At 34.5% G+C, this 15,105-nt stretch overlaps 2 protein-coding genes across 3 annotated transcripts; one reads left to right on the plus strand and one right to left on the minus strand.

Annotated features, from left to right (window-relative positions):
• Positions 1 to 712: 712 nt before the first annotated feature.
• Positions 713 to 1,828, plus strand: LOC105225352 (dnaJ-like protein 60). Of its 2 annotated transcripts, none has more exons than XM_011203758.4 (5): positions 713 to 873; positions 938 to 1,049; positions 1,115 to 1,317; positions 1,371 to 1,517; positions 1,576 to 1,828. In XM_011203758.4, the coding sequence occupies exons 1-5, from the start codon at positions 821 to 823 to the stop codon at positions 1,742 to 1,744; spliced, it is 684 nt and encodes a 227-aa protein (XP_011202060.1). In that variant the 5' UTR covers positions 713 to 820; the 3' UTR covers positions 1,745 to 1,828. The 2 variants fall into 2 exon arrangements, with proteins under 2 accessions (XP_011202060.1, XP_011202061.1); XM_011203759.4 differs by having other exon boundaries at positions 1,594 to 1,828.
• Positions 1,829 to 13,032: 11,204 nt separating this feature from the next.
• LOC105225353 (arylalkylamine N-acetyltransferase 1) lies at positions 13,033 to 14,619 on the minus strand (the record flags this gene model as incomplete). Its single annotated transcript, XM_049452913.1, is given in 2 exon segments — positions 13,033 to 14,022; positions 14,467 to 14,619. Coding segments are annotated over 2 exon segments (588 nt in total), but the record flags the coding sequence as incomplete, so codon positions are not given.
• Positions 14,620 to 15,105: the final 486 nt, after the last annotated feature.

The following is a 15,105-nucleotide window of genomic DNA, read 5'->3' on the forward strand; positions in this document are numbered from 1 at the left end:
ATTGACAGATGTCGCACTTTTGCTATCCATTTTTCCAATATTCTTAACTTTTTTGCACACTTTTTCCGCATTACAATCAATTATTGCTATTAATTTCACTCTATTATCTTTTAACGTAGATAAAAAGAAACGAATTTTTTCGTTAAATTTATATATGATTTTCAATATTACCAAAATTTCTTTTAATAATTTTTCTTATTCATTTTTATTTCACTTTTTTTTTTAATAAAGAAACAAATTTCACTATCAACTGTCCAAATGCACAAGCCTGCCGTCTGTCACCATAAAATTTCAATTCGCGCATACGCAGCAGAAAAATTCCTCCGGGCCCGGGTTGGACTCAATGCCAGCACGGGTCAGGAGGATACGGAGCAACCCTGCTGCAAGGCGTTGCTCTAAGGACGACACACACAGATTAACACTCACCGATCTAAACGGGGTTAGATCGCCGAAAGAACAGCCGTTGGTCGGATAAAATCCGAGTTAATTCCGGTGCGTAGAACCGGCTGTCGTGGGATTTGTAAAATTTCAATTCGCATTAGCGTTGCTTAAGGCGCATTAGTTTTGCTCATCTGTCTGGACTATAACTATGTCAATTCAAGATAATAGGACCAATTGATATAAGAATACTTTATGTTTAAGCATTGCTGAAACTTTGTGTTTCTGGCATCACTGCATATACTGTTTACATTTTTTGCAAAGCAGGCTGTTTGATGTAACAGCTGATTGCTATTTTATTTTTAATTTTGTATTTTGTTACGGATGTGTTATTTTTGAATTTCTTTAAAATTTCAAGTAGTTTGAAATTATTCATTATAAAATGCAAAATATTATCTGTAATAAAAGCCCGTATTGGAGCCGTATACAAACTGCGTAAGATGAATTAAATATACTTAGTACTTCTGCAACAGATTCAAATTATTTTTCTTACACATAGAATTCGGCACAGTAGTGTGCAAAATGGGGAAACTTATTATGACATACTTAAAGTGCAAAAAAATTGTAGTAACCAAGAAATAAGAAATGCTTTTGTACAACTTTCAAAAAAGGTATGTCTAAAATATACAATATATCTCTAAAATAATAATAATGTACGTATGTAAACATCTTCCAGTTTCACCCCGATGTCAAAGGAATCACCCCAGATCCTAAACAAACAGCGCAATTTGTAAAGATTTCGGAAGCTTATCAAATCCTCAGCAAACCCAAATCACGTTCAGCATATGACCAACGATTATGGGACGCAGGTGTGCTACGGCCTGGTCAAAGATCGAGGTCCGGAGCTGTAAAAAATATGCACTCCACTGAAATACATAGGTATTTATACATATCCAAATTGTGCATCTCTAGAAGCAGTGAATTCGTTTTAGGCCATGGGAAATAAAACCAAACTTCGATCCAAATCCCGGGCCTTACTACGGGGTGAAAGGTTTAGAGCGTGTTTCTAATTTGAAAGTAGCCATTGCTCTTGCAGTTTTAGGAATTGCTGGGGCAATATTTGGATTTGTTTCCGTAAAGTAAGAACATATGTAGATCCATCATTGAAGATAAATCCACCAATTATATATAACATAGCACTTATTATCTCTTCAGTCACTCCTTCACTTTTAATCGCCAAAAATTAGATGCTAAATCGGCGGAAGCGGGGATTTATCATGCGGCTATTCGTGCGGACGCTGAAAAATATGGCAATGAAGAACAACTACGGCGAATGCTGAATCGAATGTCAAAGGACGAAAGATGAGTTTCACGACCTATGGAATTTATTCTGCACATATTTTAATATAATTGTTTATATAAAACCACTAATAAAAAAAAATACACGTGATATTGTAATCAAAATTTCTTCTACAAAATTCTGGTTCAATAAGCTAAAATCAAGGACGTCAACATTTTGTACTTTACAATTTTTTATAATATGCTGTCGCGACACTATTTGTTGATAATTACTTATGTATATAGGGTCTGCAAATGTGTAGTACATTATTTTGTTCTAGAATCAATAGCTTTCGATTTAAGAAAGTTTTTTGATCATTTCTTCACACCCAGTTTTACATTATTAGAATTTTAGTATGGATTAAATATAATTTTTAAATATTTATTCAAACTTCAAAAAATTGTGTTTTTCAAACTTCAAAAAAGGTACGTTTTTCTTGGTCCTTAGAATAAACGCACATAAGCTTTTGAATTTTTTATAAGAAAATAAATTTTTTTAACTTAAATTTTTAGTTCGTATAACTATTTGATTTATTACAAATAAAAAAATAATAATTTCAGTAATGAGTATTTCCTCCTTTGTTATAATAATTTCATATATCTGGTCATTCATAGAATGATACAGGAAATCTATGTAGCTCAAGGAAATCTCCCTCCAAGCATGTTTAATAGCTGCAGTTAATGTTTCCTTATCTCCGTATCGCTTTCCTCCTTAGTATATCTTCCGTGTTAGCGAGCCTTAAACATTTTCAATTATGTTAAGATCTGGAGAATATGGTGGCCAAGTCATGACATTAACGTTTTGACTCGAAATAAACGACTTTCCTACTTGGGCGTTATGAAGGGGAGCATTGTCTTGTCCAAGGAAATACGGACTCCAGTAATGTTTTGGAGCGAGCGCCTTTCTTCTTCTGATCAACACCACACCATGACTCCACCTTCTCGGCTGTGGTGGCGACTTAAATATAACTCATCTTTCCACAAATCGTGATAATAGTATTGAAAGCCATCAGGGCCATCTAAATTAAAACGTTTTTCATCAGTAAAGACAATTTATTAAAAAAAAAACGTTGGTGCGTCTAACCTAAGACCAGCAGTGTATATCTAATTTACTTATATTTCTACATTAGATATAAAGTGATAGTACCAGATGTACTTTAGAATTGTGAAAGTAGGCTTGCTTGTCAGATTTCACTCATTTCCACAATGTGACGTACTAGTATAGTCAGAATAATGTTATGCACTGAATTTGGTGGGAGCTCGTACTTTGGTTCATAGGATATGGGGTTTCCCCTATACATAGATCAATTTTGATATTGGCTCGGCAGGTGAGGTGTAAAACTAAATGTGTTTGACCTTTTTAACTAGTTCTTAAGTCTTTTTTATTCGAAAAAATAACGTTAAGTGAAGAATGGGCTGGGCTATCTCCCGATATCACTTATTTTCGAAAGTATTTGTCCGGTGTAAATTTCATTGATTTACCATGAGTGGTTTGAGAGATAACACAGAGGGCTGAAGCCCCCCCCGAAATAAGGAAATTTTTTAAATAAATCGCAAATAAAAAAGATTTATCACTGACTGAATCTTTTGAAACTCTTATACACAACTCAGCTCAAACCTATAACAGTCGTACGCAACTACACTAGACGGTGACTGAAAACTTATCAAAAGTCATACTTAAGGGGTTATATACAGTTAGGATTTTCAAAAAATCGATTTTTTTGTTTTTACGTTTTCTTAATATATACCTACCTACCTATACACATACAAAATTTTAAGTCGATCCGACGAATATTTTCGAAGTTATAGACACATTAGTGAAGGCGCGCCGACTACAAGTAAAGTGCTTTCAAAACTTTAAACTCGTTTTTCTCGAAACGGTGTTTTCAAAGTCGGTGAGCAAGATTTCTCAGAAACGGCTGAACCGATCGGTCTGAAATTTTTACATAAGCTTCTTAACTATATTTTTTAGTACTTAATCGAAGGATTTCCCCATCCGATGAAAATTTCTTATTTTTAGAAACAATTAAAGACACGAATTTTGGTCGAAAATCGAACCTTTTGCTTTGAGTAGACGCCATTTTTTCAAAAAATTTTTTTTTTGCTAATTCCTTCGATCAATCACTAGATTATTTCTTATATTATTGAAATTTATCTGGTTTTTGCTTTTTAGATGATCCAGTCCAGAGATATCGTGCTCACCGCAAGAGGCCTTTTTTTTGCGGACCTCTGCAAAATTGGCAATATCAACGTTCCCGATAATTATTTTTGGCAAAAAAAAAACATGTGAATATAGTTTAAGGTTGTCATAATATACCTGCCAAGTTTCAAATCAATAAACCAAATAGTTTGCTTAGAAAAAAATCTTGAAAAATGCCTTTTTTTCGACCTCCTAACTGTATATGACCCCTTAAGCGTTGTACAGATCTCCATCTTGATATGGCGAAGTTGGTTGGCCAGGGATATGACGGAGCAGCAAACATATCAGGGCATTTAAGTGGAGTGCAAACCAGGATAAGACAACTGTATCCAAAAGCACGATATTTTCATTGCGCTAGTCACCGATTGAACCTTGCGCTTTCTAATACTATGTCATTACCTTCAATACGGAACTGCCTTGGTATTGTCAGTGAAATAGCAAATTTATTTAGAAACCATTCAAATGCAAACACAACTTTCCAGGACGTTATACAGAAGCACGCACCAGAAAGCAAAAAAAGACGACTTGTTCGCCTTTGTGAAACAAGGTTTATAGAAAGGCATGAAAGCATTATAAGCTTTGTGGAGCTTTTCAAATTCATTGTACTAAGTTTGGAAATAATTTCGAGCGGTAGAGAAAAGCGATTTTTTGCTTAGTCTATTCGCCTGTGAGCAATTGTTCAGCTTAACGCTGCCACTGTCTGTGTAACTCCAAGAAAAATCTATGGATTTTGTATCAGCAATGAACCGAGCCAAAGAATTAATAAGAACTCTGCACCAGATAAGAGAAACAGCGGATGGTTTTTTCAACGATATTTTCCAAACAGCATCACAAATGTCTAAAGATCTTTATGACATAGATCTTGTAGTGCCTAGAGTGACTTCGCGTCAAACTACTAGTGCTAATCCACCTTGCACAACCCCTGAAAGCCACTTCAGAGTTACAATATTTATTCGATGCGTTGATGCTCTGATTCAAAACATGACAGAACGTTTATTAGTGAATGAGGATATACTCTCGTCATTTCAAATTCTACTCCCAGGTTTTGCTGCAATTGATAATGCCGAAGAATTAAAAAATTTAACTATTTACTTCGAGGAGCAAATATCAATGACAGCATTAAAATCAGAGTATCGATTGTGGTGTGCCAGCTTATCAACAATAGATCCAACCATAGAAGTGTTGAAATTACTGCAACATTGCGATGCAACGTATTTTAAAAATATTCACTACCTGCTTACAATTTTACCAACTCTTCCAGTGAGGACCGCTTCCTTCGAAAGAACTTCTTCAACCTTAAAAAGAATAAAAACTTTACCACGCAGTGTGATGGGCAATGAGCGGCTGAGTGCACTTGCTGTTATTGCAGTGCACTGGGATATTAAAATAGATCCAGATGAAGTAATTAATGATATGGCAAGCAAGAAGAAAAGAAAAATATTACTTATTTAAGTTACAACTACCAAATAATTTAAGTAATACGTATATGAATTTATATTGTTTTTTTTTAATAAACAGAAAATTCAAAGTTTATATATGTTTTTACTTCAGCCCCCTCCGAAATGAAAAGCTGGCTACGGGCCTGGGTGGCGACGGGTCTTTTCTACGAAGATTTATTACCTAAAATTTATTTTTGGACTTAATATACTCATTATTTCTTTACTAATTGTCGAGTGGGGGACTATACTCAAGTCTTTTTCCGAATCTATTGACTTACGATATTGTGTTTGAAAAAATAAAGGAGGTATGGAAGACAGTCGATATTATTTCAGATGAGTTTTTAGATAGACATCATATTTATGCATACCACTTTGTCACAATTAACAAAGATCAACATCATCTCGAATTGAGTGTAACATGTTTTTTGTCAATCCGTATTTAGTCGACATACTAAGATGTATCAATGTGCCAGTTTCCAAAATCGCCAGACATGGCTTCGTGTGACTTTTTACTGTTTTAGAAACAAAAAAGAACTTCAAAGGAACCTAGTTCTAGATAAAAGCATATTAGGCGTTCCAGCGTCTCCCTGATGCCTACTTCTCTGAGGCTAAGTGTTATGTGATTAATTGATTGCTACTTTTAAATTACTGTTATTTTATATTGCCATTGCAATTGCAACTAAAAGAACGAAAATACGAATGATATGTACTCTAAATTTAATTTTTAAATTCATCTCATATTTCCACGTTTTACTGTGTCTATTACATAGATAGTACTACTAATACCATCTATATGATTTCTATTATATAGATTAAGAATAATAGTTACGGAGATATAGCATTTTTGGTGAACATGTGTTAGTTTACAAAAAAAATAATCAAAAAGCATTTCGTGCGTTAATAACGCATTGGTTTTTGGGAGAAAATCCTGTTGAATTTGGGCTGTGAAATCAACCGAGTCCACTCGATAGTCAGCCAGTGGGCTGCATATTATGAAATCAAGCGTGGAAAGACAAAAAACCGGCTAGCAGGATTATGGCATCAGTCTTTTGGGATGCACGTGGTACATATATTATTCATCGAAGGATTACTGAGTCAGTTTTAATTTATTGCATTGTGTATTTGATTGCAGCTCTATTCTACTATTCTTAATATCTAGCAATTTTATTATTTTTTAGGAAGGATCAGTTTGAAGTTGTACGCATATACTTCATCGTTCCCGTTTAAATATTACTCTGCTCTGTGCAATGCTTCGAAAATATTTCTGTATATCTCAAACTATAATATCAACACTCCAGTTATTCCGCTATATTTTTATGTTAGATATCGCGTTTGGTTTGTTATGACTGCATTTGCGTCCTTCGCCCATAATCTAGCAAAGTATCCGCAATGCCTTGACGACGAAAATGTCAATGCCATTTTTTCTTGTGATATTAATCTTCGTTCTAAACAAAAACTGCCTGGTTCAGGAACAAACTCAGCAAAACTCATATTATAAGCATGTATGGATATGCAAATTTCTACTTATTTCTTTTCATTTTTGAATTACTAAAATTCTCAAAAGATTCTTACATAAATTTCGAACACATGCTTATGATTTAAAATTTAATTTTTGTATTTATAAAAAAGTATCCTATGTCCTTACCCTGGTTCTAAGCTACCTCTCCACCAATTTTCAACCAAATCGGTTCAGCCGTTCTTCAGTTATAAATGGTGTAACTAACATAAACTTTCTTTTGTATACTATGTATAGATTTGGTTTTAACAATAAATAAAATTAAAAATATAAGCAGTTACAACTTATGAATACTTCTTAAAACGACTAAACTTATATAACTAAGACATATTTTTAACATTTGCATTTAAAAATATTAGCGTTTTGGCCTTTTCATCGTCCAAGCGACCGTAGAAAATATTGGTCGTGGTAGTAGGATGCCTATTTTGGACATGTTTTTTTAAATGTTAACAAAACAATATGCAATTTTTGATTTAAAACTTCACTTATTTTCGTTTATAAATATCCTGACGAAAAATCGCACATACGTATTTACCATACATGCTACTTTTCTGTTACAAGTATGATTACAAGTAACCCTATTAAACTGTTCTCTTAAAAAATCGCATTTTTCAATCACTGTGGAAAAATCACCGGTATTGAAATATCGCTCATCCTTTCCATGCAGACTTTAGCATCTTCTTTTCTTTATTGGCGTGGACACTGCTTACGGGGTTGAAGCGGATTTTACAACAGCGCGCCTGTTGTTCTTCCCTTACGCTTTTGGCGCCAATTTGATATTCCAAGTGTAGCCAGGTCTTTCCAACGGAGTGGAGGTCTGCCTCTTACTCTGCTTTTTCCGGCGGGTACTGCTTCGAATATTCTTAAAGCTAGAGTGTTAATTTTATGAACTAGTCAATATCGTCCTATATCTCATACAGCTCATTGTTTCATCGACTGCGGTGTTCGCCGTTGCCAATGCCCAAAGGACCAGAAATCTTACGCATCTATCTACAAAGAAGCTGATGGATGCTTCTTATCAGTTTTTTGCACTCGTATTTGAATAACTCGGCCGGCAATCCATCGGTCCCACTGCTTTGTTAATCTTCAGACGGGTAATTGCTATTAGAACTCCATACTCATCGATTGTGTAATCGGGTTCACCATCTCCTGGTGTTCTCTTTTCACTGCCATTCAGTAGGCTGGAGATCACCTCTAGAGGTTCTACAAGAGTAGCATCTTCTTACATGCCTGTTTTTCAACCCCGTTAAGCTTTGGGGGTTTTTCATTCGCCATCTTGTCCAATTTGAATAGTTCCTTAGCATTATGCCTGCGTGTTCTGAGCTTCTTGATCCGCCACCTTTGCATGTACTTAAGGGCGCGAGTTACAATTCGTTTTGAGAAGGTTAGTGAGTGTAACAGACCGCTCCTCTAGTTCAGAGATTGCGTCAAAATTCTCGAGTCTAATTACATTCCCTATTACAATTTTCCTGTATAGAACCCAGTTAGTATTCTTAAGATTTCTGAAGGTTGCACTTTTGTTATGGATAAATACATGATTCATATGTAAATTTGGGGATCTGTTTCAAAGTCTTAAAAAATTGTGTAAAATGAAAAAATTCAAATATTTTCTTAAAAAATCCCTTTAATAGAATTCAAATTTAGTTTACAGTTTAAATTCAATCTATAAGTACAAAAACAATTAAAACAAGAAAGGAAAGGCTAAGTTCGGGTGCAACCAAACATTTTATACTCTTGCAACTTGCAAGAATCAAAGCCATGGAAATACTTTAAGACGTAAAAGCAATGATGTAAAGTAAAGTCAGATGGATGTCTGACCTGATATTAGTTATATAGAGGCTAGGCCAAGTCGCTCAAATTTATCTATTTTAGACACAAAGATACACTGTTATGAATAAAACACGCTCTCTTGATCTAATTGGGGATAAAGGAAAGTAATAATTGATTCAACCCATTTTTGACATACAGACATACCAATATAAGAAAAGGATTATCCCTTAATTCTATATATCACACACTGACCGACAAAAGTTAACTATAAGTACCGGGATCTAATTATTCGGTACTTAGGGGCCTGAACTAAAGCCATATCGTGGCCGATCCTCTTTAAGTTGAGGATGAGTTCAACAGAGTGGACCTTCCGTTATGCAAGTTTATTTGAAGAGTCTTCACTGTTAAGTTTGAGTTTCTTCTGGGAGTCGGGTTGCATTTCCGGCTCTTCATTACCTGTGTCTTGGAGCTTCAGTGTGGAATCTAGTATCTCTACTGGATCTTTCTTCACCTATCACTCCACTAACGTATTTTTATTGTTTTCGGTCGAGTCGCGATTCTTGAGACGAACGTACACGCAACCTACGTCCCACGCCACTTTCACAAACATTTCGTAAAATAAACGAGTATCTTCGGCGGACTTATTTATATGGAAGATATAGTTTTGGCTATCAAATATCGCGTGGGCATATTAAGGGGACTCTTGCTCTTGCTTAATTTTTGCACATTGCTGCAATAAAACCTATGTATGTTGATTTTCATGCAGTTAGTCGTAGCAAAATAATTGAAACGCTTTGCCAGCATATTACACGTATGCGTATGTTACATTTCAGTTTCTGAGGACTTTTGTATTTCGTGCAGTCGTGTAAAACAATAAGTACAACCTCGCTTGTCTACCGCATTACGAGCACTAATTCGAAAGCATTGATGAGTCCAAAGTAAACGCAAAAAAAAATTATAAAATTACATTTATTCAGATTTGTAACTTTAGTCAATCTATAAACAATAAAAATGCTGATTTAAATATCATTCCTACAAATTACATTGTTAGGCGAACAATTACTTATACAACGCCGGTTAATCGTGTTAGATCATTTGATACTAATTAAATGGAAATTCAAGTTGCTGGACCTAATGATCCCATAGTACTAGATGTGAGAAAATAATCACGTCAATAATTTTTTCTTAATCTATTTATCGATTTATTTTACTCAATTGTTATGTTATGTATTTTTTAAAATAATCCTATAGTAGTACCGATCTTTGTTGAGTTTGAATTAAATACAAAGAAATTTATGAGGGAATGACGAAATGAAACATAATGGTTTTTTTTTTTAAGAATGAATGTCATCAAAAAATATATAATATTTAAAAAGTGTTGTTGAAATTGTTTTAACAAAACATATTCTTTTCAGCCGTTCAATATATTGTATATTAAAATTAAAAAAAAAAAAATAGTATCTTCATTGCATGAATTCCAATCATACTATGAGGAAATTATTGATTTTCTTAACGGACCAAATTTGAGTTCTATTTACAAATAACGGGTGATTTTTTTGAGGTTAGGATTTTCATGCATTAGTATTTGACAGATCACGTGGGATTTCAGACATGGTGTCAAAGAGAAAGATGCTCAGTATGCTTTGACATTTCATCATGAATAGACTTACTAACGAGCAACGCTTGCAAATCATTGAATTTTATTACCAAAATCAGTGTTCGGTTCGAAATGTGAAAATCCGCTTTTTTATCGACAAATTTTGTTCAGCGATGAGGCTCATTTCTGGTTGAATGGCTACGTAAATAAGCAAAATTGCCGCATTTGGGGTGAAGAGCACCCAGAAGCCGTTCAAGAACTGCCCATGCATCCCGAAAAATGCACTGTTTGGTGTGGTTTGTACGCTGGTGGAATCATTGGACCGTATTTTTTCAAAGATGCTGTTGGACGCAACGTTACGGTGAATGGCGATCGCTATCGTTCGATGCTAACAAACTTTTTGTTGCCAAAAATGGAAGAACTGAACTTGGTTGACATGTGGTTTCAACAAGATGGCGCTACATGCCACACAGCTCGCGATTCTATGGCCATTTTGAGGGAAAACTTCGGACAACAATTCATCTCAAGAAATGGACCCGTAAGTTGGCCACCAAGATCATGCGATTTAACGCCTTTAGACTATTTTTTGTGGGGCTACGTCAAGTCTAAAGTCTACAGAAATAAGCCAGCAACTATTCCAGCTTTGGAAGACAACATTTCCGAAGAAATTTGGGCTATTCCGGCCGAAATGCTCGAAAAAGTTGCCCAAAATTGGACTTTCCGAATGGACCACCTAAGACGCAGCCGCGGTCAACATTTAAATGAAATTATCTTCAAAAAGTAAATGTCATGAACCAATCTAACGTTTCAAATAAAGAACCGATGAGATTTTGCAAATTTTATGCGTTTTTTTTTTAAAAAAAGTTATCAAGCTCTTAAAAAATCACCCTTTACTTCCAACTTTTATTCACTAGTTTATTTTTTGAGAGTCAGCCTAAAAAGAGGAAAGGATAAATCCTCAATTTTGGATATCAAAATGTTTATACCTTACTATACGCTATTAAGTTTACCACGAAGTTTGAAACACTCCGAAAAAAATGTCGAGACCTTTTAAAATATAGTATGTGTAGTATAAATGATCAGCCTAATGAGCTGAGTCGATTTAGCTGTGTTCGTCTCTGTCTGTATATATATGAAATAGTCCCTCAGTTTTTGAAATGTCGATCTGAAATTTTCCTAACGTCCTTTTCTCCCCTTGATATCTTTGTTGTTTTCTGAGAATGTTCAAAACGCAAATGTCAGTGAAGTGAGCAGAATTCGCGGAATTTGAAATATACGGTGAATGGGACATCATTTCATAGCCTACTTCGACCAAGATTATTGTGGGATTTGTGAACTGGTGCATTCATGGTGGAAAATAATTTTTTAGGTCATTTTGTTTCTTATAGTTTGTTGTCAAATAGGCCTAATAATTCGGCATAGCAAAGTGCTGTGACCCGTATGTCCTTCTCCATGTAGTGGATGAAGATTACACCTTCTGAATCCCGGGGAATGGTAGCCCTTACCTATACCTATGCTTCTTTTTCGGAACAGATTCGCCCAGCTTCTTTCTCTGAAGTATATGCACCGGTTTTTGACTATGGTTCAAAATCAAATTTTTTTTTTTTATTTTCGGAGAATAATTTAATTTGGGTGCATTTTTCACTCAGAAAAACTACGTGTGTACCTTAGGGTGGGTCAGAAAAAAACTAATGTTTTTTCCGCATCGTTCTCTAAAAAAAAGCTTCGAACAAGGAGCCAACATTAAATTTTGTTTTAAAATTGGTAAAACTTTTACCGAAACATTTCAATTGATGAAACAAGTTTATGGCCTAACCCGTAGCAGAGTGCACGAGTGGTTTCAACGTTTTCAAAGTGGTCATGAGGACATAAATGACGATCAACATGTGGGCCAATCAAAATCCGTGATCACCGGAAATTCCATCAAAACTGTGCCTGAATTCATCAAAAATCAGCCGAAATCATCATTGAAAATCATGGAAATGGAATTGAACATCTCCAAAACATTGATTTATCGCATTTTGACCGAACATTTTGGGATTAGGAAAGTTGTGTGCACGGTTTGTTCCGCAAAAATTGACTGACGACCAAAAATTGCTCAGAATCCGTCTCATCGATCGACGCTTGTGACCGATTATTTGACCAAAAATCACATTTTAACCATTATTCACCTGTTATGGCACCGTGCGACTTCTTCCTTTTCGGAAAAATGCTTTTGCTTATAAAAGGAAAGCGTTATGCAGACGTAGAGGCCATTCAAAAGACTTGCACCGGCATACTGGTGGCCATACCGGCCAACGAGCTAAAACACTCGAGCGACATGCTTTTGGACCGTGCAAAAAGCTGTATTGAAGCAGAAGGAGTCCTGGTTACTTTGGAACGCACCTTGTCGAATGTTTGTCAGTTATGAATTGATGTGCGCAATTGAGCTCTTTAAAAGTACGCAAATTAAATGAGTTAATCGAATTGAGTTAATAAGAGGTAATCAGAGTTCTTGGTACTTAAATTGCATTTTTCTGCACAAAGACACGTGTTAATCGAAAATCTTTGTATATTTACAAAGTTTCTTCTTAAGAGAAAAATCAAATTATATATTAAATTTCATATGCCACTCATGCTCTAAAAGCTCAGTAAACAAAATCTAGAAAACACATAAATTAATTATCACTTAACACTTTATTTCAGGCGATTGGTTTTGGTTAAATAAAATTTAAGAAGTAAGAATAAAAATCAATTGCATAATATTAAATTGTTGGCACCATAACGATACATACCATATATAAAAACATATATGTTAATAAAAAATATAAATTTTATTATTTGGTATGTCAAGGCCGAGAAAGCAAATAAACAGTTTCAATTTAATTGGGTGAACACACGGTTTTGTATGTGTGTTGTAAATTCATTAGGAATCGAATGTACTTAGTAAAAACTTTAATAATTTCTAATTTCTACGAATTATGTGATTTATGTACTTATGTACATACACACACACATACACGTTTAACATCTTACGTACATTACACGTTTAACATCTTAAACAATAAAAAATATTATTAATTTATTATAAACATGACTTACGGTACTAAATCTTGGCTTTAAAATAATTAACGGAACGGCCTTAGGTACATTCATTACGATATTGGAAAGCCAATGATATTGTAACACATTATCATCAATATGTAAGTTTGGTTAGTAACATTTATTTATTGTACTGTTTTAATTGAATTACACCCTCACCAAATGGTTAATATTAATACTAAATAACATTTATTCTTCACATTTAAAATTTGTTTACAACCAATTGACATAGTAAAGTGGCCACACTGCTCAGTCAATTCAGATATATTTATAGTGTGCTCTTTCGATTGACATCCGCGATCTCTTTGACCAAAATACGTGCGGCTACGTGGGGCTCTGCCGGTGTGAACACCACTTCATCATTGACCTTGTAATCGGAATAATTGAGTCTGTATACCTCGTGGAAGCCAAGTTTCTCCATAACACGAGCCGAATAGTGGCTGGAGCATAGCACGTGCATTACCGGAATATTATGTTCCTTCATGAATTCCAGAGTACGCTCAGTCAGGCAACCAGCGATGCCAAGTCCACGATATTCGGAATTGACTGAAAGTATTTTACCGTCGACCATAACGTCGATGTCTGGGTACAAATCGAAAATATTAAAGTTCTCTTCAATTCTATCAAAAAGAGCCAGTATCTTCTTGAACTTCGCATGCTGGCATGAATCGGCCGCTTTCTCAGAAGGTTTAGCAGATGGCGACTAAAACGGAAGATTTATATTATAATATTACATTCTTGCATAAGTCCGAAATATGTATAAATGTTATCCGAAAACCGACAGTTCCAGAATGTTTTTATATTCGGAATTCGTTGCTTTTCAAAATAAATAAAGGTTAACTTTTTAGATAAATGGATTTCAAGACTAGATAAAAATAAATTTACTTATGAGAGCTACTACTTAGATATAATATGCTTACATATGTCATGTCTTTGAGACTATTTATTATAGTAACTAAGGATTAATACATTTCAACTGTTCTTGAAAACTGGAAATTTTTTTCTATATTAATACTACTATCACACTTTTGTGAAGTTTGCCATCGCTTGCTAGGGCGATGTTCTATGGCGTTTGATTTGAGAGTCGTGGGATCGTTGAAAACTGTCCATGCCTTAATTTAATATTTATTGAGTTTATGATACTTACGGGTCTTTTCAAAAGTCCATTAAGAAAAATGCCAATCAAATCACCGTTATTATGTACTGCTTTGAAAGAACAGTTATCCTTCACACATTTCAATGTGTATTCCTCCAGCTCCTTACATTCACCCAAATCAAGAAATTTATTAAGCGGCTCATCCTAGAGTAAAAAGAGACAATTTGTCTTTATTGGCTAATAAACAAATATATGTTTGCATATGTACTTATAAACATAGCATAAAATATATTTGTATTCTATATATGTAATAAAGCATTATTAAAAATTTTTCTGTCAAGCTTATATTAACTAAATGTTCATTTAATACTTGTTTATAATCATTCGTTGGAAAGTCAACTTTAATTTTTAATTTCTTATTTTAGTTTTCATAAAATTAAGGACATTCTCTTGTAAATGTTTTGTCTAGAAGTTTCATATGAAAAGTATGCAAATACACATACCAGGAGAGATACATTGGCTACGATCCAGACTTTTGTGAAATACATACATATAATATTTTTTATTTTTTTCGAATTTCTGACTTGAGTCGCTGTTATGTGCGCCTGACAGGAAAGTTAATATTCCATCGATACGAACGATTTATTCTGCAATTTCTCATTGGCTAATGGCGCAGGCATTGGATCTTAT

Source organism: Bactrocera dorsalis, chromosome 3 (assembly GCF_023373825.1).
Source record: "Bactrocera dorsalis isolate Fly_Bdor chromosome 3, ASM2337382v1, whole genome shotgun sequence".
Lineage (NCBI taxonomy): Eukaryota > Metazoa > Arthropoda > Insecta > Diptera > Tephritidae > Bactrocera > Bactrocera dorsalis.